Source organism: Fukomys damarensis, unplaced genomic scaffold (genome assembly GCF_012274545.1).
Source record: "Fukomys damarensis isolate Sample0158 unplaced genomic scaffold, DMR_v1.0_HiC HiC_scaffold_8, whole genome shotgun sequence".
Classification (NCBI taxonomy): domain Eukaryota; kingdom Metazoa; phylum Chordata; class Mammalia; order Rodentia; family Bathyergidae; genus Fukomys; species Fukomys damarensis.
Genome location: NW_022900920.1, coordinates 5,743,988 through 5,766,360, shown reverse-complemented (window position 1 = coordinate 5,766,360; position 22,373 = coordinate 5,743,988). Strand labels below are relative to the sequence as shown.

At 44.4% G+C, this 22,373-nt stretch overlaps 1 protein-coding gene across 4 annotated transcripts in view; it reads left to right on the top strand.

Moving 5' to 3' along the window:
• Kndc1 (kinase non-catalytic C-lobe domain containing 1) overlaps nucleotides 1-22,373 on the top strand; it is a 62,121-nt gene that overhangs the window by 24,198 nt on the left and 15,550 nt on the right. For 2 of the 4 annotated variants that reach the window (XM_033761328.1, XM_010620190.1), the window contains exons 10-17: nucleotides 13,563-13,721; nucleotides 14,278-14,355; nucleotides 14,992-15,085; nucleotides 15,665-15,827; nucleotides 15,910-16,595; nucleotides 16,881-17,025; nucleotides 17,504-17,589; nucleotides 18,620-19,032. In XM_033761328.1, coding sequence (XP_033617219.1) covers nucleotides 13,563-13,721; nucleotides 14,278-14,355; nucleotides 14,992-15,085; nucleotides 15,665-15,827; nucleotides 15,910-16,595; nucleotides 16,881-17,025; nucleotides 17,504-17,589; nucleotides 18,620-19,032 — 1,824 coding nt within the window. The remainder of the gene's footprint in view (nucleotides 1-13,562; nucleotides 13,722-14,277; nucleotides 14,356-14,991; nucleotides 15,086-15,664; nucleotides 15,828-15,909; nucleotides 16,596-16,880; nucleotides 17,026-17,503; nucleotides 17,590-18,619; nucleotides 19,033-22,373) is intronic. The other 2 variants (XM_033761327.1, XM_033761329.1) reach the window with 2 other exon arrangements.

Here is a 22,373-nt window from a genome sequence, read left to right as displayed (position 1 = left end):
GGAATCCTCGAAGGACTTTCCAACACTGAAACACTGGAAAGTGTGTAGTATCCTCTGCTGCTTGAGTCACTCCTGTCTTCCCTAATTTACCAGTTGCTGCCACTGGGTTTTAGGTATGTGTTTTCGTGGTGTGGTTACTTTATATAATGCTGTACCCAGATTCTAAGAACCTGGGGAAGGATTAGCAGTTCTTATAACAGTATGGGTACTGTGTATAGGAATGGTTTGTATTTCATTAAGCTATTAAATGCTCATTTTTTTACATTAAAATATTTTTCTGTAATAAAAAAAGAATTATGGAAGGAAAGGAGAAAGAGGGTAGGGCAGGAAAAGTACTCGAAGAAACAATGGCTGGCCAACTATGGCCATGCACAGACCTATAGATTAAGAAGCCAAGAAGATCCCAGAGAGGATAAACCCAAAGAAATCCACACCACGATACCTCATAGTTAAACCTCTGAATACGAAAGACCAAAAAAGAAAAGAAATATAGTAGCACATATATGGGGGGGGCAATTCAAACGGCAGATTTCTTATTAGCAATCTTAGAAGTACAAAAATAACCTTCAGAAATGAAGATAATGTGAAGATTCTCAGGTGAAAATAAATTAAGAGTTTGTTGCCAGATCTACCCTAAAAGAATGGCTAATGGTGTTCTCTATAGAGAAAGGAAATGATAAAAGAAGGAATATCAAAATATCAGGAAGCAAAAATATGTATAAATATAAAAGCCCTTCTCTTTTTAAAATTTTTATTAGTATATGTTTAGCACGTAATGATTACATTCATTGTCAGGAATTGGTACATGTACATAACACATCTCAATTCTTTTTCTCTATTTCCCCTCTAACTCCCATTTTTGCCAGTATCAGATTCATTTATTTACCTTATAAATTCTTATAAAGTTAGTTACCGCCAGGTGTGGTGGCCCACACCTGTAATCCCCGCACTCAGGAGGGTGAGGCAGGAGTATGGCCATTGAGTTCAAGGCCAGCCTGAGCTACATAGTGAGTTCAAGGCCAGCCTACACTACAAGGTGAGCACCTGTCTGAAAGAGAGAAAGAGGAAGGAAGGAAGGAAGGAAAGAAGGAAGGCAAGGCAGGCAGGCAGGCAGGCAGGCAGGCAAGGTGCATCCATTTTCCTACAAATGACTCGTTTATCCTTCTTTATAGTAGAGTAGTACTCCATTGTGTATAAATACCACAATTTCTTTATCCATTCATCTGTTGATGGACATATAGGCTACTTCCAATATTTAGCCATTATGAATTGTGCAGCTGTAAAAATTGGTATGTGTTTGTGTGTGTGTGTGTGTGTGTGTGTGTGTGTGTGTGTGTGTATAAATAAAACTGTGGTATGATGTGTTTAGCTCTTTTGGGAAGATAACTAGAAGAGGAATATTTCAGTTGAATGGAATTTTTATTTTAGTATACTGATTTCCATGTGGTTGTACTAGTTTACACTCCCACCAACAATGAAGAGAGGTAGCTTTTTCCTTGCCAACATTTGTTATTGGTTAATTTCTGGGTGACAGCCATTCTTTCTGGAGTGTGATGGAATCTCTGTGTAGTTTTCATTTGCATTTCTCAAATGGACAGCAGTGTTGCAGTTTTTCGTGTATTTATTGATCATTTGTTCTTCTTCATCTGAGAAGTGTCTATTCATTTCATATACCCAGGTTTTGACTGAGTCTTAAATTTCAGGGGGGTAATTTTTTGTTATTTATATAATCTAGATATTAGTCCTTTGAGGAACAGCTAGTTTTTCCCTTTCTGTAGGTTGTCTCTTCACTCTGTCGGTGGTTTGCTGTACTGTGCAGAAGCTTTTTAAGGCTGGTCATGGGCACACACCTCTAATTCCAGCACTCAGGAGGCTGGGGCAAGAGTATCACTGTGAGTTCAAGGACAGTCTGAGCTACATAGTGAGTTCAAGGCCAGCCTGAGCTACACAGTGAGACCCTGTTTCAAAAACAAAACAAAACAAAACCAAAAAAAAGAGTAATCTTTTTTATTTGATGTGATCTCATTTGTTGATTCTTGGTATTATTTCTTGTACAATCAGGGTTCAGAGTCTTTGCCTACACCTGTGTGTTCAAGTGTTTTAGCTATTTTGTCATCCAGCAGATTATTATTCTGAAGTTTAGATCTTTGATCCATTTGGTTTTAGTTTAGTGCATGGTGAAAGATAGGTTCACTCTTCAGCATGTGGGTACCCAGTTTTCCCAGCAGCATTTGTTAAAGAGGCTATCTTTCCTCCAGCGATAGAATAGCAGTGTGCTTGGAGTTTTTTCTATTCCATTGATCCACAAGCCAGTTTTTTTTGTTTGTTTGTTTGTTTTGTGGGGAGGTCAGTTTTTTCCCCAATACCATATGGTTTTTATCACTGCAGCTTTGTAATATAATTTGAAATCTCAGATCATGATGTCCCCTTCCCATTGTTGTCCAGAATTGCTTTTGCTGTTCTAGGTCTCTTTTGGTTCCATTTGAATTTTAGGATTGCATTCTCTACTTCTGTAAGGAATGATATTAGTATTTTGACTGGATTGTGTTAATCTGTATAACAGTTTTGAAAGTATGGCTATATTGGCTCGCCTCTTCAGGGACAAGGGATATCTTTCCATTTTCTCATATCTTCTTTTATCTTTTTCAGAGTACTATGGGGGGGGTGTTGTTTTTGTTGTTGTTGTTCTCAGTGCTGGGATCAAACTCAAGACTTCATGCTTGCCAGGCAGGCATGGCACCACTGAGCTAAACCCCTGACCTCTAAAAGTACTATGGTTTTCACTGTAGAGGTCTTTCACTTCCTTGGTTAGGTTAATTTCTAAGTATTTCATTTTCCTTGATGCTATTGTAAAAGGTATTATTTCCTTAATTTCTTTCTCGATGAGTGTGTTTTTGATGTTCAGGAATAGTACTGATTTTTGAGTGTTGACTTTGTATCCTGCTACATGACTAAATTTGGTTATTAATTCTAGGAGTCCTTTGGTGGAGTTTTTGGGTCTTCTATGTAGAAGATCATGTCATCTGCAAATAATGATAGCTTCTTCCTTTCCTGTCCAAATTATTTGGAACTATATTGAAAAGCAGTGATAATATTGGACATTCTTGTCTTGTTCCTGATTTTTAGAGGGAAAGCTTTCACTTTCTTTCTGTTCAGTGTGATGTTGGCTGTTGGTTTGACATAGATAGCTTTTATTAGATTAAGATGAAGACCTTCTATTCCTATTTTTTAAGGTTTTTATCAGGAATGGATGTTGGGTTTTATCAAATGCTTTTTCTGCCTCTAGTGAGGTGATCATGTGATTTTTGTCCTTGCTTCTGTTCAAGTGGTGTACCACCTTTAATGATTTGCATGTCTTGAGCCACCCCTGCATCCCTGAAATGTGCCCTCCTTGGTCATGATGTATCATCTTTTTGATGATTTGCTGCATTCTGTTTACTATATCTTATTAAGGATTTTTGCATCTGTTATGACACCCTCATGTGGTCGTGGGGGAGGAGGTTTTTCAAAGGTGGCTGGATCTAAGGTGAACGTAGATAAAGGATTTTATACTGTGATTAAGAGTGTGTGGTACTAGATTAGTCCACTAATTGGCTTATCATGGTCCTGGGAGTGGGTAATGGAAAAACTCACCATGGGTGTGGGCAGCTCCATCCAAAAGGCTTATAGCCTGAATGGTGTAAAAGGAAAAGGGTGGTTCTCTTCTTTGCTGCTTGCTGCTTTTGTTGCCTCATGCTTGCTGTGAACTGTTGTTTCTCCTCTGCAATGCCCTCTGCCATGCGCCCTGCCTTGGCTGAAACCTCTATAAACTGTGAGCTGAAATAAACCATTTTTCCTTCAACTTGTGGGTGTCAGGTATTGTGTCTCAGTGATAAGAAAGGCAACTAAGACACCATCTGTGTTCATGAAAGAGACTCGCCTATAGTTCTCTTTTTTGGTTGAGTCCTTCTCTGGTTTTGGAACTAGAGTAATCTTTGCTTCCAGGAATGATTTGGGAAGTACTGCTTCCCTATCAATTTCATTAAAGAGTCTGAGGGATACTGGTATTAGATCTTCTCTAAAGTTCTTCAGCAGTGAATCTGTCAGAACCTGGGCTTTTTTTATTTGGTAGCTTATTATTATTTATTATTATTATTACTTCTGCAATTTCACTGAATAATATTGGGTTATTCAGGAGTTTTATATCTTCTTGGTTCAGCTTTGGTAGTTCATATGTATTGAGGAATTTATCCATTTCTTCTGACTTTTCCATTTTATTTTATTAGAGTACAAGTTCTCAATGTAGCTAGCCAACAATCTTCTGTATTTTGACAAAATCTGTTGTGATTTTGCCTTTTTAATTTCTAATGGCATGGATTTGGGTCTTTTCTTTCCTTATTTTGGTAAGGTTGGCTAAGGGTTTCTCTATTTTATTTAATCTTTCAAAGAACCAGCTCTTCTTTGGGGTTTTGTTTTGTTTTGTTAGTCTCAATTTCATTAATAGCTTCTGTGATGTTTGTAACTTCCCTCCTCATACTAGCTTTGGGCTTGGATTGTTCTTTTGTCTTTAGGATCTTGAGATGCATCATTAGAGGTTACTTGAGCTCACTCTGTTTTTCTCTTTCTTTCTTTTTTTTTGGTACCGGGGATCAAACTTGGGTCCTTGTGGTTGTGAGGCAGGTGGCGGAACCACTGAGCTAAATCCCTGGCTCACTCTGTTTTTCTGTGAGAATTCACTGCTATAAACTTCCCTCTTATGACTGCTTCCACTGTGTCCCATAGGTTCCTGTATGTCATACTACAGGTATTATCATTTGGTTGTAGAAAGTGTCTTAACTTCTTCTTTAATTTCATCTGTGACCCATTGCTTATTCAAGAAGATATTATTTAATTTCCATGTGTCTGCATAGTTTCTGTAGTATCTTTTGCCATTGAGTTATAGTTTCATTACACTACAATCTGGTAATATACATGGGACAATTTTGATATTTATGCATTTAGAGCATGCTTTATGAACTAATATGTGGTCTATTGTGGAGAACGTCTCATGTACTGCTGAGAAGAATATGTATTCTGTTGCTGTTAGATGGAACACTCTGTGAATATCTATTAAGTCCATTTCTTCAAAGGTTTGGTTCAACTCTGTTATTTCTTTGTTGATTTTTTTTTTATAGAGTTGATCTGTTCCTTTGTGAAAGTAGGGTACTGAGGTGTCCCATTATAACTGAACTGGTATTTATCTGATTTTTCATGTCCATCAGCTCTGTAATTCAGGCTGGCCTTGAACTCATCATGTAGCCCAGGCTAGCCTCAAACTCACGGCAGGCAATCTTATTGCCTCAAATTTCTGAGTGGTGGGATTGCAGGCATGTGCAAATGCCCAGCTGTCAGTGTTTGTTTTATGAAGTTGGATGCACAGATATTTGATGCATATATGTTTATAATTGTTAACTTTTCCTGTTGTAAAAGGCCTCCTCTTGAGTGGTCTGAATTATGTAGGGTTTTGTTGGTTTTTTTTGTTTTGTTTTGTTTTGCTTTGTTTTTTGGTTGCTTTGGTTTTAGTTTGATTTGGGGTTTTTGTGTTTTGTTTTTGTTTGCTTTGCTTTGCTTTTGAGACAGAGTTTCACTATTTTAGCCCAAGCTGGGCTCAAACTCCTAGTCCAACAGTGCCAGTCTCCCAAGTTCTGGATTACAAGCATACACAACCACATCTAGCTCTGAATTATGTTTTATGGTCAAAGTAAAATTTGTAACAGTTTGATGTGATTATAAATGTACATAGAGAAACTATTTAAAACAGACATGCTATAAGTCAGAGATGATAACAATACAGAGGGTGGTATATAAACTGCGAGTGTTGACATCTGTCAACTGTGTTAAATTATGTGTTTGTGACAGAGTTATGTTCATACCAATAGAGCAACCACTAGAGAAACTGCTCACTACACAGAGACTCCCACTCAGAAATACTTAGAGTATACAAACAAATCAAAATGGAATTTGGTAGGGAGAAAAGATAGAAGATACAAATGACCAGTCTGACAGGGGGAACATCTCTATTGATACAGTAGACACTGGAAAGAATAGTGAGGGAGCACCACAGTCAGTCTACGCAAACATGCTTGCTGGGTTGGATGAAATAGGCCAATTCAAACACGCAGAACACCACAACACCCCACTGAAACAAAAAGATCATTTGAATAGTCTATCACTGTTGAGGAAATTGAATTTATAATCTTCAAACTCTCCAGGATAACTTTCTACACCCAGATGGTTTCAGTACAAAATTATACCACATGTTTAAGGAAGAATTAACACCAGCTCTACAAAATCTTTTCCAGAAAGCAGAAAAGGAAAAATAGTTCCTAATGTGTTAAAGCTAGTATCACCCTCATTTCAAAATTAAATAAAGAGCATACCCAAAAATATAGTACTTCTCATGAATATGAAGCTAAAAATCCTTTAAATATGTGCAAATAGAATAGTTTCTCTGATGTGAATAAACTATAATAGTACATAAGATCCTAATGAGATAATGACAATGTGAAATAGGAAGAAAAGGGCTAAAGGTGTAGGGAAAGTGGGAAGGGTAGGGGAAAGGTAATAAGAGAAAAGAAAAAAACAGGAGAAAATAAAAAATGGAAATAAAGTGCTTGTAAATGGGGAGGGGAGGAGGGGGTGAAGGGAGGGCAGGGACAGGGGGAAAAAAACGAGACCCAAGACCTGTCATGTAAAGGTACAAGATCCCAGCAATGAATGTAACTGTACTGTATACCTGAAATGTACCAATAAACTCAATGAGGAAAAAAAAAGAAAGAATTCAGCTACACATAAAAACAATTAAATACCCTAACAAAGTGGAATTTATGGAATGCAAGTCTAGCTCGATATTTGAAAATCGGTAGTCTAACATTTTTTGTTTGTTTGTTTGTTATTTGGGGAAGTACGGGGGAATCAAACTCAGGACCTTGCGTTTGCGAGGTAGGTGGTGGCACCACTGAGCTAAATCCCCTGGCCCCAGTACTGTAACATGTTAACTGGTTAAAAAGTCCCATAATCATATTAATTAATGCAGAAAAAGTGTTGGACAAAATTCAATACCCATTCATGACTTTTTTTAAAAAAGCTCTTAAGAAAAATAGATAAACTTCCTTAACTTGATAAAAGATGTACAAAATAAATAAATAAAGTAACCCTACAACTAACATCATACTCAATAATTAAAGACAATGCAAGGCAAAGGTTCACTCTTACACTATACCTCCAGTTCTAGTCACTGTGCTACAAAAGCAACTAAAAAGCATAAAATCTAAGACAAAATAAAACTATAGATGACATAATGGTCTATATAAAAAGTCACAAGGAGGCCGGGCATGGTGGCACACACCTGTAATCCCAGCACTCGGGAAGCTGAGGAGGAGGATCACTGTGAGTTTGAGACCAGCCTGGGCTACATAGTGAGTTCCAAGTCAGTCTGAACTACATAGTGAGACCCTGTCTCAAAAAACCAAAAAAAAAAAAAAAAAAAAAAAAAAAAAAAAAATGTCCCAAGGACTCTACTAAGAAAATGTCTCCTAGAACTTAGAAGTAAATGTTTCAGGGTCACAAAGATACAAGCATTCAAAAATCAATTTTATTTCTATGTACTAACATAAAAATTAAAAATTTAATTCAATAGTTACTCCAAACTTTGCTAGGGTTAGCCAAATAGTTCAGTGATATAATGGTTACCTAAAATGTGCAAGGCCTTGAGTTCAATCCCTAGCACCACCAAAAATAAAAAAGTAAAATTAAAAACAGATACAAATCTAACATAGCATTATAGTACAGTGCAGATAAAAGAAATCAAAGAAAATTTTCAATATGAAGAGCTAGGCAGAGTTCCTAGACATGACATCAAAAGCACTACCCATAACTGTTTTTTGTTTGGTTTTTGATACTGGGGATCAAACTCGGGACTTTGTGATTGTGAGGCAGGTAACAGAACCATTGACTAAATCCCTGGCCCAATCCATAACTGTTTTCAAGAAAGTACAAGACAGATTGATAAACTTAACTTTATCATAATTTAAAACTGACCAAGTCTGGTTTTTCCAGGTTTTCAAATCTGATTCAATAGTTGAAAATCAATTAATGTGATAAATCACATCAGTATACCAAAGAAGAAAAATCATGTTCATATCCATAAATGCTAAGCTTTTGACAAAACCCAGAACCCATTCATAAGAAAAATTTCCAGCAAACTAAGAATAGAGGACAATTTCCTCAACTTGGTGAAGAACATCTACAGGAAATTAATAGATAACATCATACTTCATAATAATAAATCTAAAGCTTTCTCCCTAAGATCAGGACAAAGCTGGGATAGCTCCTTCCCACTCTTTTTCAGTGTCATACAAGAAGTCCTAAGTAGGGAAATACATAAGAAAAGAAATAAAAGGTATAATACAGACTGGGAAGGAGGAAATAACAGAAGACATTATTGTCTAGGCAGAAATTCAACAAAACAAACTGGGCGCTGTGCACAATACTGTAATCCCAGCACTGAAAGAGGATAAGTAAATATATTGCTGGTTCAGAGATATCCAAAATCTGAGAGAAAGCACAGACCTCTTGCCAAAGAAGACACTTTCAGTTGAGAGAAATATATGCTAAATTCACTCATGGTGGCAAACCCAGGCTTCAAGAGGCAGCAGAAGCATTTTTAGTTCACCTCTTTGAGGGCTCCAGTCTCCTGTCCTCTCCTCTATCCTCTCCTTTCCTCCCCTCCCCTCCCACTGGAGGAGGCACTCTCTTCCCCAAGTACTTGCTGCTGACCAAGAGGATCTGGGGCATCCAGGAAGGAGCTGAGCTCCCACTGCAGCATTTCTGGTAATACCTGGGCCTCTCTAGAGCCACCACCAGACCCAGTAGCATCTGCTGTCTCTGAGCAATGTGTGTAGCTTCCCTTTGAAATTTTCTTTATGAAGGAGAAGAGTGCATGGCTTTGCTGTGTAACAGATGTATGACACGAGACAACCAACATAGTTCCAAAAGCCTGAAAAGTATTTGCAGATGAAAGATTCTCGGTCATCTTCAGTTTGTGAATTACTCATGTGGCTGTTGAAGGATTTTGAAGGCATCAGATCTGTTATCTGTTGTGGAAGGATATTTACTTCTTATTTTAGATCTTTCTGTACTTATGCACTTTTAATCATATATAAACTTGTACTTTTATTTAAAATATAAGGGGGGAAAAGCATTTTAACCAGTTAATGCCTAGGTGGGCACTCCTAACATGCAAGTCTCTTCCTTCCAGATCAATTTCATCATTAGTGCCTGTCAACAAATGTGTATTTTTTCATAATTGAGGTTAAAATAGAAAATACTTTTTTTGCATGTGCCAAGGGTCAAACTCAAGGCCTAGGTGCTAAATACATGAGCTACACACCTGCCTGAAATAGAAAAACCTTTAAATCTTTCTGGTTCCTCATAGTAAGTTCTTACCAAAATATCAAAATTATTCAGAAATTCTGACTCATAGAATTTAACATTTTATGTTTAGTAGTAAATCACATTAGATATATATTAGCCTAATAGCCCAGGATTGTAAAGTGTTTTTTTTTTTAGTGTTTATACCGATATTTTTATAGCTTCTTTTTAGAGAGATGACAATTCTTTAATGAAAAAAAATTAGAATGAAATTACTATTGTAGCATTTTACCGTATTTTTGTATGTTAACATTAAGTCTTTTGAGTTCTGTCTTCAGCACTGCCAAAAAATTCTTTTAAAAGGTTGAACATTAAGTTCCTCTTTTGTACAGTTTACATACAGTCACACATTTTAAAGAGTAGAATTAAAGGATGTGGCTTTGCTTTTGATGGAGTAGAGATAAAAACCTTGGCCTTCCATTGACACAAAAAACAATTTAAGAGATTACCAGAGAAATGGGGAGTGCCACCCCAAAAACTTGAGAGATGTGTGTGGTGAAAATGAACAGTGAGTTCAGAATACTAATAATGATGTGTTAGTCAACTAAATTCAGAGACAGACCAAAGGGAAGCAACAAGTTTTATTAATAAAGTTTAATCCTTTTGAAAAACTTCCTCGTTTTGTTTTTCATTTTATCTCAATGTTTGATTTTTTTAATTTTTATTGGTATCGGGGATTGAACTCAGGACCTTGCGCTTGTGAGGCAGGTGAGGTGCCACTGAGCTAAATAAATCCCCGTCCTCCTTGTTTTTGATTTTTGTCCATGGAGAATAAAACAGTTTTCTTTATTTTAAAATAGTTATTTCTTTATATTGAAACACTAGCCAAAATTCAATACTAATACAAATATAAATTTCTTAGGTCAAAATATACGTCAGCTGAATTTTTTTAATTTCTTAAAAGGCAGAATTTTAAACCATAAAAAAAGAAACAGTGTACAACAACACACTCCACAGTTCAGATCTGGGCTAAATAATCAAACCACGTGAATTACCTCAAATAATTTTTGTTACTATTTAGAACAACATATGTCAATAACTTAAAATGCCTATCTACTCTTCCCATCTCTAAATCCTCCCAGGAAGTACAACTTTCCCATAGATTTAAACAATAAATCCAAATACTTACTTACAGTAGGAGATTTTGACATTAAACTTCATGTTTGACATTAAGTCATATTTCATGCAGATGTTCATATAAAGCTTATCTCTCCATCAGTATGAGAAATCACAGACTCAAATAAATTTAGAGCCACTCCTTGCTCTTTTATAGGAAGACTGTGTTAAATTACCAACTCTTCCAGTCCAATCTATAGTTTGAGTACAATCCCAGTCGAAGTTCTGGCAAATTAAGGATATTGACAGAGATAATTCTAAAGTTACAAAAAAGGCCAGAACAGCCAGCACAATATTGAAGGACAATACCCAATGTTATCATTTACTGTAAAAGTGCAGGAACCAAGGTGGTATGGCATTGGCAAGAGAATACAGGAAAAGAACAGTGGACACTGTTAAGAGAATGAAAACACAACCACAAAGACTGAAAAGACATGCCACAGACTGGGAGAAAAAAAATGTTTGTATTAACACGTGTCTGATAAAAGACTTAGAAGTCAATAATAAGACAGCCAAGGGCCGGGGATTTAGCTCAGTGGTTCGGTGGCCTGCCTTGCAAGTGCAAAGAACCGAGTTCAATCCCCGGTTAAAAAAAGAAGAAAAAAAAACAATAAGACAGCCAACCTGATTGAAACCTGGGCATGACTTCCCCAGAAAGGAGCAGAGGTGGCAAGTAAGCAAAGAAAAAGATGCCCTCTATCATATGGCATTGGCATTTTGCAAAATAAAACAGTGCAATACCACTACTCGCTTATTTGAATGACTAAAATCCAAAACACTGATGACACTGACTGTTGCACAGATGTGAGTAATCAGTGGAGGGAATGTGAAATAGTGTAGCTACGCTACAAAAACACTTTGGCAGTTTCTCAGAAAGCTGAACATGCAACAACTATGCAAGCCAAAAATTTGCACTTCCAGGCAAAGTAATGAAACTTCTGTTTGCACAAAATCCTGTGTATGAGTATAGCAGCTTTATTCGTAATCACCCTAAACCAGTGATGGCAAACTTTTTCCAAGCTTTCAATAGCAAACTGTCCACTGTAGCATGTGTACCTTAGGGTCATCACCATTGTGCCTAAACTATAAACAACTCAGATGTCCTTCAATGAATGAATGATTAAGCAAACCAGCAACCATAGCATCCTACTCAGTAATAAAAAGAATGATATACTCACAATGCAGCAACTTGGATGACTCTCCAGAAAATTACACCTAAAGAAAAAAGCCCATCCCAAAAGGTTATACACTGTTTTTTGCAGCACACTTCTACAACATTCCTGAAATGATTCAGTTATAGTCATGGTGAACAGAATAGTGGTTACCAGGAATCCGGAAGGGTTGGAGGCGGGCTGTTAAAGGGTGCAGGGGGGACCCTTGGGGAGATAGATGTCTTGAGTTGTGACCATCTGTGTCATGACACCGGCTGTGACAGAGCTGCAAAAAGCCTCTGCTCTAGGAAATTGTATGAACTGTACCTGGGATCTCTATTTCTAGTAACTGTGTATCAATCTATAGTTACCTCAAAAGTTTTTTTTGTTTGTTTGTTTGTTTTGGTATGGGGGCTTGAACTCGGGACCTTGTACTTACGAGGCAGGTGATGGAACCACTGAGCTAAATCTCTGGCCCAGTACCTCAAAGTTTTGAAGTTTAATAAGGACTCAGAAAACTAATAGTTTCCACAGTTGACTGTGTCTGTGCTCTCAGGCTCTTCAGGTCCGCTGGGTCTGGATTTACCAATTGCAGTTTGCTGCCTCCTTGTGGCTGAAAGCTGGCCATGTGGGAACATTTGTACCGTGGAAATTGGGAAATACTATGCATCGGGGCTCAACTACTCTTTGATGATGATCCAGACTTAACAAGATGAGAGAGAAAATGTTCATAAATCAACTAAACTTAAAAGCAAGTCATGTCTGGAGCTGCTACACTGTAAATGGCCCAAAGTTGAGGAAATAGTCTTTATCCATTCAACAGTGCTTTTCTGATTCAGTGAAGACCTTGCTCAGAACCAGGGATACTCTCCTGTGCATCTTGCTTTGATCTTCCCAAGGTCAATGCAAATACCATCGTGTACTCCTGTTAGGCGCACCCATTCATCATAGGTTGCTGTGCATGCAGTAGTTGGTTAAACTAGGAGAGCCTTCAGGGAGAACTTACAGGAAAGAGCTTTCATCAGTGGGCCTTGGAGCAACTGCCAGACATGTGAATATGGGGGCACACATCTGTCCTAAGGACCAGTTATTACCTGCTGGGCAGCATACACTGGCCAGGAGGGAATCCCAGCCAGTTCCTGCGAGGAAGAAGATGTGGGGATGGGCCGGGGATTTAGCTCAGTGGTGCTGCTGCACATTCAGGCCGACCATGCCTACCAGGTAGGAGCGTGGGTGCCGTGGGCCAGCCTTGGCAGGCCTGGTCCCGGCCAGCGGGGTCACAGCGCCCTGACCACTCTGACTGAAGGCAGAGCCTTTTGCCCAGAGTGCTGACCTTATTCCAGTGAAGAAGGCAGTGCAGGTCTCCTGAGCGGCTCTGAGTGATCTAGCTGAATCCCTAAGTGACTAGGTTGGTGGATTTGGGCTGGGGAACTGTCATATCGCCGGTGTGGTGGTGCAGGGTTGTAATCCCAGCACTCTTTGAGGCTGAGGCAGGGGGACTGCAAATTCTAGTCTAGCTTGGGCAATTTAGTGAGACCCTGTCTCAAAATAAAAAGGGCTGGCGATGTAGCTCCATCAGGATAGGCTGGGTTCAATCCTCAGCTTAAAAAAAAAAAAAAAAAAAAAGTGGGGAGGGAGCTTGTTAAATACGCAGATCTGCTGGCTATATCCCTGAGTTCCATGGTGCATCTAACTGGGGTGGGCCCTGGGTCTGGGCAGGTTACCAGTCAGTGGGGTTGCGTTTTGCTGTCCTCTTGAGGGCCAAGTTGGAGACAGGTTTGCTAGGCCTCCCTGGCCCCCACGGCCCTTTTGCCACCTTTCCCTCCTCTTTCTGCCCCCACTCAGGCCTCAGTGTACTGTGTGGCCGCTGTCCTATGGACAGCAGCCAAGTTCAGCGTCCCTCGCGACCAAAAGCTGGCTCTACCACGCAGGCTCAAGACTCTCCTCCTGGACATGGCCAGGCGCTGTGCCCTGGAGCGGCCATCTGCAGCTGAGGCCATTAAGGTAACTGCATTATGACTGGAGACCTACTCACGGTCCCAGGGCTTCTGACCATTAGGCAGAGAAGGGAATGCCTTTCATTTCTTGGCCATGTGGGCAGATAGCATGGGGTCAACTGTTAAAAAATCGCTGCTAAGTATGATCATCTACAAAAATTCATCTCTTGCCTTTGGTAGGTTGCAAGCATAAGGTCTTTGATGCATGAACAGACTGATTCTGACCCCCTCTTCCATGGTTCTCTGATGTCACCCTCTCCCGGATCTCTCTCTTGTCTCCAGCATATATGGCAGAACTTTTCAGCAAAGCAAAAGCTAGGGAGCAGCTGTGGCTCTTCTGTTGTTTTTATTCACAGCTGCAGGTGGATGCAAGGCCAGACACCTAGAAGTAAACTCTCATCAAGGTTACCCAAGCTAGGGACCCTGCAGAGAAGACCCCAGGGCCTCCCTATGACCCACCCACTTATGTTCCTGGAAGCATCAGGGGAAATGGGGCTGGCGAGGCAGGAGCTGATGCCTGAGCTGCCCATCCTAGCCTGCCCAGATGCTCTCCCTACTTTCAGGTCTGTGGGAGCTACCTCCTCCAGCGGGGCATGGATAGCAGAAAGATCCTAGCCCACCTGCGAGTGTCCACCTGCAAGGTAAGACGGTGCACCTCAAAGCTCGTGGAGGGCTCCTTCACGTTGCCAATACTCAGATGAGGAACTTGCTTGTCTCCCGGTGTATTATAGACTAAGAGAGAATGTAGGAAGAGGGAGTGAATAGCCATCCTCCTGACAACTGTTTTCTCAGCTTTCTTTGCTTATGGGAATGAGCTTGCGGAGGACCTCAGGGTGCTGCTGACTACCCCACCAAGTGTTGGTGCTGTATACCTGGTGGGAGGTCCCATCTCCTGATGATCCTGCAGAGTGACTTTCAGGTAGCCATCAGCATTTGCAAAGGCGCCTATCCACTTTCTGGGTACTCTGGTCAGGATGGATCTAGAGCAGGTGCCATCGAAAGGCAGGCACCCCCAACCCCAGGGGGCTGAACTCCCCACAGCAGGCTTGGGGGTTCCTTTCTGCCACCATCTTCTCATTCTCTAGAAACCTGCCACCGCTTTACTTAAATGGAAGAGCTCCAAATCTTGGGGCATAGCCCCTCAGGGCCAGACTCCCTTGAGCCACAGAAAGCCCCTTGGACTGGCCTGTTGCGTTGCTGGGCATTGCAAGGCGAGCCTCCCCACTATTTATGGGCCCCATTGTCATCTGACCAGCCATTTGTGACTTCCCACCCAGGTTCACCAGGAGGAAGAGACCATCGGTCTCCAAAATGCCTTCTCAATGGTTGAACTGAAACCCCGCACAGCACCTGCTCCCAAGCCCAGCCCAGGTGGGCACAACTCCTCCAGCCCCTTCTATCTGCCAGTCTCTGCACCCTACACCCATACTGCCCACCCCTAAGTCCAGCCCTGAGGGCATTTCCAACCTATGTCACCAGAAGCCCAGAACGATAGTCCCAGAGCTCAGCCATGGGCCCGCCCAGGCCATCCTTGGCCTTACCTCCTCCCCACTCAGGACTCAGCTCCAGATTCTGTCTACCCCCAACCCCTTCCCATCCACATTCTCACACACACACACACACCCCAGCTCTCATCCTACCTGGCTGCCTCCTCAGGGATCCATCCCTGGGGCCAGAGACAAGATCCCTCCCTGCATCCCCAGCCTCCTGGCTGTGGCCAAGACTCCAGCCTGTCCTTGCACTCCAGCCCTCCCCAGGAACTCCCCACCTTCTAGCCCCTGGGCCAGTCCAGCAGAGGAATTCCTCTGGGATATGTAGGAAAGGATGAAATGCCCAGCCTTGGGCCTGACAAGCCAGCAGAGCCTTAAGTATGGGATCACTGTAGGGCATCTGCAGGCCCCCCATCTGCCCCTTCCCCCTCGTGCCCTCCCAACCACCTGCTGTCTCCAGGCTTCCTGCCAGTCAGCAGTGACACCAGATTCATGGCCATGTCAGGGCCTGTGCCCAGTCCACCCTCCTGCTATGAAGAAGCCAGAGAGCTGCCTGCAGCCTTTACCTCTGAAACCACTCACTTTAAGCCCATCATCCTTGCTCATGACGCAGATGTGGCCAGGTGAGTGCCCATACCCCCACCCCAGTTAGCAGCATCCCCACAGGTGGCCCCTCCTGAGCTCTCTCTTCCTCTCTGTCCACAGGGACCAGCTTCCTTTGTCCTCAGAGTCAGCTGAGAAACTCAGGGAGAAGAGTGGCCAGTTGGGTGGGAACGATGAAGTGGAGCAGGCAGTCCAGGACCTCTCTGGAACCACAAGCCTGAAGACACCTGACCAGTTGGCACCCAGCCCAAAGCTGCAGCAAGCAGCCCCAGAACCTCTCAGGGAGTCAGTGCCACACAGCTTGGCCCGGGAATGCTCCTGCCAGCCAGGCCCTGAACCAGCCAACCAGCAAGAAGGGGCCACACCAGTGATGCCCAGCTCTCCTGCCCCCACCCCACCCCAAAAGGCACCAACAGTGCCTCCCGATCAAGGGCCAGATGGGCAGGTTCTACCTGGAGCCAGTCTGCCCCCAGGGCCCACCTCAGCCAGCCAAGGCTCACGTCACCCATGCAAGCCACCAAGGAACAAGGCTGCTGAGAGTGAAGGCCCCCGGCCAGTGGCACGGGACCCCACACTGGCTGCCATGAGTCCAGACAGTCCCAGGAGCCCAGGCAATCACCCCGAGAGGCCTTGGCCAACAGACCGCAAACTGTGTCCACCCAGTGTGGACACTTCATCCCCCCCAAAGAAGACAGCCTGCCCCTCCCTGCAGGAGGCCATGCGCCTCATCCAGGAGGAGTTTGCCTTCGATGGCTACCTAGACAACGGGCTGGAGGCTCTAATTATGGGTATGGGGGCCACAGGGACCAAGACAAGCCCCGGGAGGACGAGGGAGAGGCCAAGGGTATAGACACAGACCACGGGACATCAGAGGGGACTCTGGATAAAGGGTAGCACAGGGGCTGGGGGCCACCAGGACAGTGAGGGCAGCTCAAAATGCTGGTGCCAGGGAGCCTCAATCAGGAAGTGTCTGGGAATCTGCCCAAGCCCAGCTCTCCCTGAGACCATCTCTTCCATATGACCAGAAGTAAAGGTACCACATCCTAACTTGCCCTATCACTTTACAAAACCAGGGGAATATATTTACGCCTTGAAAGACCTCACCTTCGCCACTTTCTGTGGTGCCATATCTGAGAAGTTCTGTGACCTGTACTGGAATGAACAGTTGCTAAAGAATCTCTTCAAAGTGGTCAATGAACCATCCTCTCCCTCTGAGAGGTAGGTGACCCCAGGACCCAGGTTTCCTTTCTCAGGGCCCTGTAGCAGACTAGGATCCCAATATCCATGTGTGCTGTGCCTACAGTGACTTCCTTCACCTAAGCTCTACCTCAGTGCCCCACTCCCTCACCCTTTACCTACACCCATTGCACAGAAACTACACAGCCTCGTGCTATTGGGGGATGGAGGGGGAGCATGCTTTCTGACACCCTCCTGCCTACGTGAGGAATAAAAGCAGGTGCTTGGCAAAAGTGTCCACCTCAGCCCCCAACAAACATGCATTTCCATGGCCATGAGAGGGTGGCTTGAACAGCACCTGGATTCCACCCAGCAGGGCTCTATGGAGCCAGTACCCCACTGTCTGTGAGGCCTCATTCCCCACCAGTGTTTCCCAGAAGGGGGCTTTTCTGCACAGGGCCAAGGCCTTGTCCAGTGGGAAGGGAGTGGAGCGGGTCTGACCAGTCATTCTGATTGTCAGCACTTCCGAGGACACAGGGTCTCAGCTCCAGAGTTCACCAGGCAGCTGTGCAACATCCAGCAAAAGACCCTCATTGCACGGACTGGGTAAGAGAAGCAGCCCACACCGCAGGGGATGGGAGCTACAGCTGTTCTCACTGGGGTCCTCCAGTCCGTCCTGTTGTGGCTAGTTACAGGAAGGACTTCAGCATCAGGACAGCCTTACTCTAGGGGACAGCCTAGGGGCCTGGGCCTTGGGGAAGGGGCAGCAGTATCACCTTCCCTCCCTCCCTTCTTCAGCAGCTTCCAACATAGTTCTGGCTTCATATGAGCCATTTAAGCGCTCTCAGCTGGTTTTCTCAGATTATTAACCCTGGACTCCCAGGTCCACTGAAAACTATAATTTCCTCAAATCCAGTCTGAAGAAATCAGGGCAGGCTGACCAAGCAGGTGGGGTGACTGATACCCCAAGTCCATCCACTGGCCAGTAATGGACATGCTGATAGCTTCGTCCTTATTTAAGTAAATCAGGGAACAAGTGAGCAGACCCCTGGGCATGAAGTCCACCTGTTCACAGATAGTCGGGGCCCCAGGAAGCCACCAGCACAGGCAGAAGCCTCCAGAGTTGATAGGGCCCAGAGTATCCTGAAAGGTTTGTGAAACGCTACAGCTGGTCTTGACTCTAAATGCTCTAGAAGAACTGGTGGGCCTGGATGAGAGAGACACAGGACCAGAGCTAGGGGCAGGATCCAAGTCCCATAGAAGTTTGACAACCATACAAGTCACCAGGTGTGGTTGTGCACGCCTATAATTCCAACACTCGGGAGGCTGAGGAAGGAGGGTTGCTGTGAGTTTGATGCCAGCCTGGGCTACACAGTGAGTTAAAGGACAGCCTGAATTTTTGAGACCCTGTCTCAAAAAACAAACAAACAAAATACACATGTCTAGAGGGAGTCTGGTCAAGGGAGAGCACTGCTCCTGGTTGTAACTATCTCTTCAAAAGCCGCTCAGAGTTCCTAGAAACTACTGTGCAAACGCTGCCCGGCTTGACCACTGTGGTGGGAGTCTTGGGGAAGGCATTCTGGGTCTCCCTCCATGGAAAAGAGAGTGACCTTCATTTTCATCTCTTTCTTTAAAGGCAAAGAAAAACCAGCGGCAGCCCGGAGCAGTGGAGGCCCCTGCTCACCCACCATGCTGTCAGACATAGACTCTGACACACTCTCACAGGGAAACCTGGAGGTGGGATTTCGACCTCAGAAGTCAATAAAAGCTGCACGAGAGCAGCAGCCCGAAGCAGGAGTAGGTGGAAAAGGCCCAGGCCTGGAGCCAGTTGGCAAGACCTCAGACACAGATACCATGGCCCAGGTGGCCAGACCCAATGAGAGCAGCCAGGCAGTGTTTCTCGGCCCAGCTGAATTCCAGAGCTGCAGCCCTGGCTGGTCCAGTGCCTTCTACGAGGCTGACTGCTTTGGAGCTGACGTCTACAACTATGTGAGGGAGCTGGGGAGAGAAAAGGCTGGTGGGCACCCAGAGCCTGAAGCCCAGAGCCCGGTGAGTCCAGGGCTTCTGCCCGCTGAGGGGTGGGGGATCACTGTAGTGGCAAAAGTATCATCGGCAGGCAGTACTCCCAGGTCACCCCAGAAGGCAGGTAAGGGCACACTCACAGCCCCTGTGGTATCCACTCCTGGAATACTCACGGCGCTCCCTGTCTGTATGTCCTTTTCTGGAAGTGCTATGCTCACCAGCATATTCTCCCCATTTTGGAGACAGGAAATTGCTTTTCTTTCATATTAGCTGGGCACATGGCCTCCAGGTGACCGGTGCTCAGGAGGTCATTTGATCCTTGTGACCACACTGGGCTTCAGGTCGTGTCTCTCGCTGGGGCTGACAGGTGAAGCCTCCTCCCTTTTGGGCCCCTGGCACTTGGGCAGTAACAACTGTGGGATGAGAACAAATGCCAGAACTGTCTTGCCCAGGGCAAGTCCAGTCCAGGCTGGATGCAGGGTCAGTGTAGCCTGGCATGGGCTTCTCTGGCAGACAGTGCCATTCCAGGTCAGGAACAGCCTAGGCTTCTTCTGGCCAATCAGGCCCAAGAGGCTGTGACTTGAACAGACACTTCTAGGCCAAAGGTGGCTACCTGTGCACACGGGGTCCCCCACCAGTGACTGAGACCCCAGCAAAATTAGTCACCAGCATCATCTCAGCTGTCTGCTAATCCCTTCTTTTGTTTGCCTCCTCCTGCTGTCAATATGTCAGTTCATTACTTGGTCAAGAAAGCAGCATCCTTAGGTGTGGGGACTGGGCTCATACTCTTAGCTCTCATTTCCACTGGACTTCACTGAAGACTAGGCCCCTCTGTGCACCGTAGAACCTCATAAGGAGAAGACAATTCACAGCAGATGGCCCCAATATCCACTACAGGAGACCTGCACCTCATAGTCCAGGGGGGAACTCAGTATCACCATGTGAGAGTGCAAGTCTTGGACACAAAGGTGGAGTCTGGTCTTTGATGGGGTCCAAGAGGTCCTTGGGTCACTTTCTTTCTGCTGAATGGGTCCTCATCCAACCTCTGCGTCTTTCATTGCAATTGCAATGCACACTGTGCTCTACCCAGAGTAAAAGACATCCCGAGAGCTCTGGCTCTCCACCTCTTCCCACCTTTCCAGTGAGCAGAAAACATCAACTCTAGCAGAAAGTACTAACACTGCCATTTCCCCTCATCTCCTTCCATCATGAGAAATACCAGGAGTAAAGGCATGGTATAGCTGGTGAGGAACAGAGTAGACTGAACACCCTCAGGACATGCACAGCTGGTACTGAGCAGCCCCCAGACTGGGCTGTACTAGCATGGAGGATCATGAGGGTCCCAGGATCTTTGATAGCCTGAAAAGGGCCTGTGGACATAAGTGTTTGCCATGAGGTAGGTGTTCCAGAAGGGACGGTGAGCTCTGTCTCCTGACAGAGCCTTGAAAATGCACTGAGACCAGCCCTGGGCCAGTGTCTGTTCTGACTTGGTTGTGACCCTATGACTGGGACCAACTCATCCTGAATTAGCTGAAGGCACAGGTGGACACAAACCCTGGACCAGCCATCTGAGTGGCCAATGCCATACTGCAGATATCTCCTGCTTGGGGATGACTTGTCCCAGTGGTTGATCCAGAGGAGGCCATCAGCTCCATGGCCTGGGGAGCAGACAAGTATGACCATATTTTCACTTTGTCCTCACAATCTGGGGAAGAGGACAGGTGAGATTCCTGCTCCCTTGTCTACTTGCAGGTATCTTACAGGAGACCAGCCAGGCTGCTGGGTCTCTTTGAAGGCTCACCATATCTTCTTCAAACACCAAAGCATACAGCTCATAAATAGATTTCACATTTGCACCCTAAGGATAGCATGTATGCCAGCAGGCTGTTGCTGAGGCAGTGAGGCAGCACCGACCACCTGCAGTGCACACACTCAGCCTCTGAGCACTTGCCTTGGCTGCATGTGACATGCACATGCTACAGGTGTCCACACAATGGGGATACAGAGCCCCAGCCCCGCCCCCACCACCACCACATACCCTACCCTGGGTGTTGTTTGCTACAGGCTTTGCTTTCAGTGTTTAGGGGATGGCAGTGGATTCACTTCATCCCTGTTATCCACCTTTTTCTAGTTTCTGATTATTCCAACTTCCTTCTAGCTGTTGTTTCATTTATCTACCCTAATATTCACTGGCCATTCATCCCATTAAATCCATTAGCCATTGTCCCTAAATTGTGCCCCAGTAGTTCACATTTATGTCTGTAAAAGATATAGGTAGGCACGGTGGTGCATGTCTGAAATACTGAGGCAGGAGGATCTCAAGCTGAAACCCAACCTGGACAACTTAGTGACTTAGCAAAACTCCCTCAGTATTTTTAGATCTGGCCAAGCAGGTCAGATTGGGGTCCATGCCTGTTTGTCAGCCAGAGTATGGCTTTGACACCAACCCTTGTGTTTTCTTCTCCAGTATCCCTTGAATTTTGGGTAATATAGATTTATCTAAAATCAGTCAAAACAGCCCTCAAAGAATTTGTTATTCATTATCCTGCAGAGTGTTGCTGACAAATGTCAAACTAACTCTCCAGATGAAGGTTACCCACACTGATTGTTACAACTTTGTGTGAGCCAGTCTAGCAGGTAGGGGTACATGCCAACCCCTCGGGAGCCACATCCAGGTTCCCAAATGCCTTGCTGCCCTCAAACCCTCCCCCAGGGATTTGTCACATCTGCCTCTGCTCAGAAGACAAGAGGTAGTAGCTTGGAAGGAACTTTATTCAGGGTGACCTGCGGAGCAGAATGAGAGCTCTGTGGTACAGCCATGGGGCGTGTGGCCACTGCTACTCCCCTCGGAAGCCAGGATCACAGGGAAGAAGCACGCATGCGTGGATAGCTGTGGGGACTCACAGGCCTCACTCCAACCAGCAGGCAGAACACAGCTGCACCTCAACGTGTGTGGTGAACTGGGGTATTCCTCCAAGACAGTATCTACACTGTCACTTGAATGGTGGCTCATGTGACCAAGGAATTGACATTTTGATTTTATCTCACTCTAATGATCTACAAAGCCTTGCATGGCCACTGGCTCCATGTGAGAGGCACAGACATGAGGCAGGCAGCTCACAGGTCAGCTCAGGAACTGACTACTCCTGTCCTCATGAGGAGGAGCTGGCCTCCTCAGGCTGGCTGTCTAGTGTGACCCTCACCTGAAGCTGAGCATGCTTTAAAAAACTCAGTTTTCACACACATAATCCCAGTACTCTGGGAGGCTGAAGTAGGAGAATCATAAATTTGGGCCCAGCATGAGCAACTTACTGACTTAATGAGACCCTGTCTCAAAAATTTAAAAAAAAAAAAAAAAAAAAAAAAAA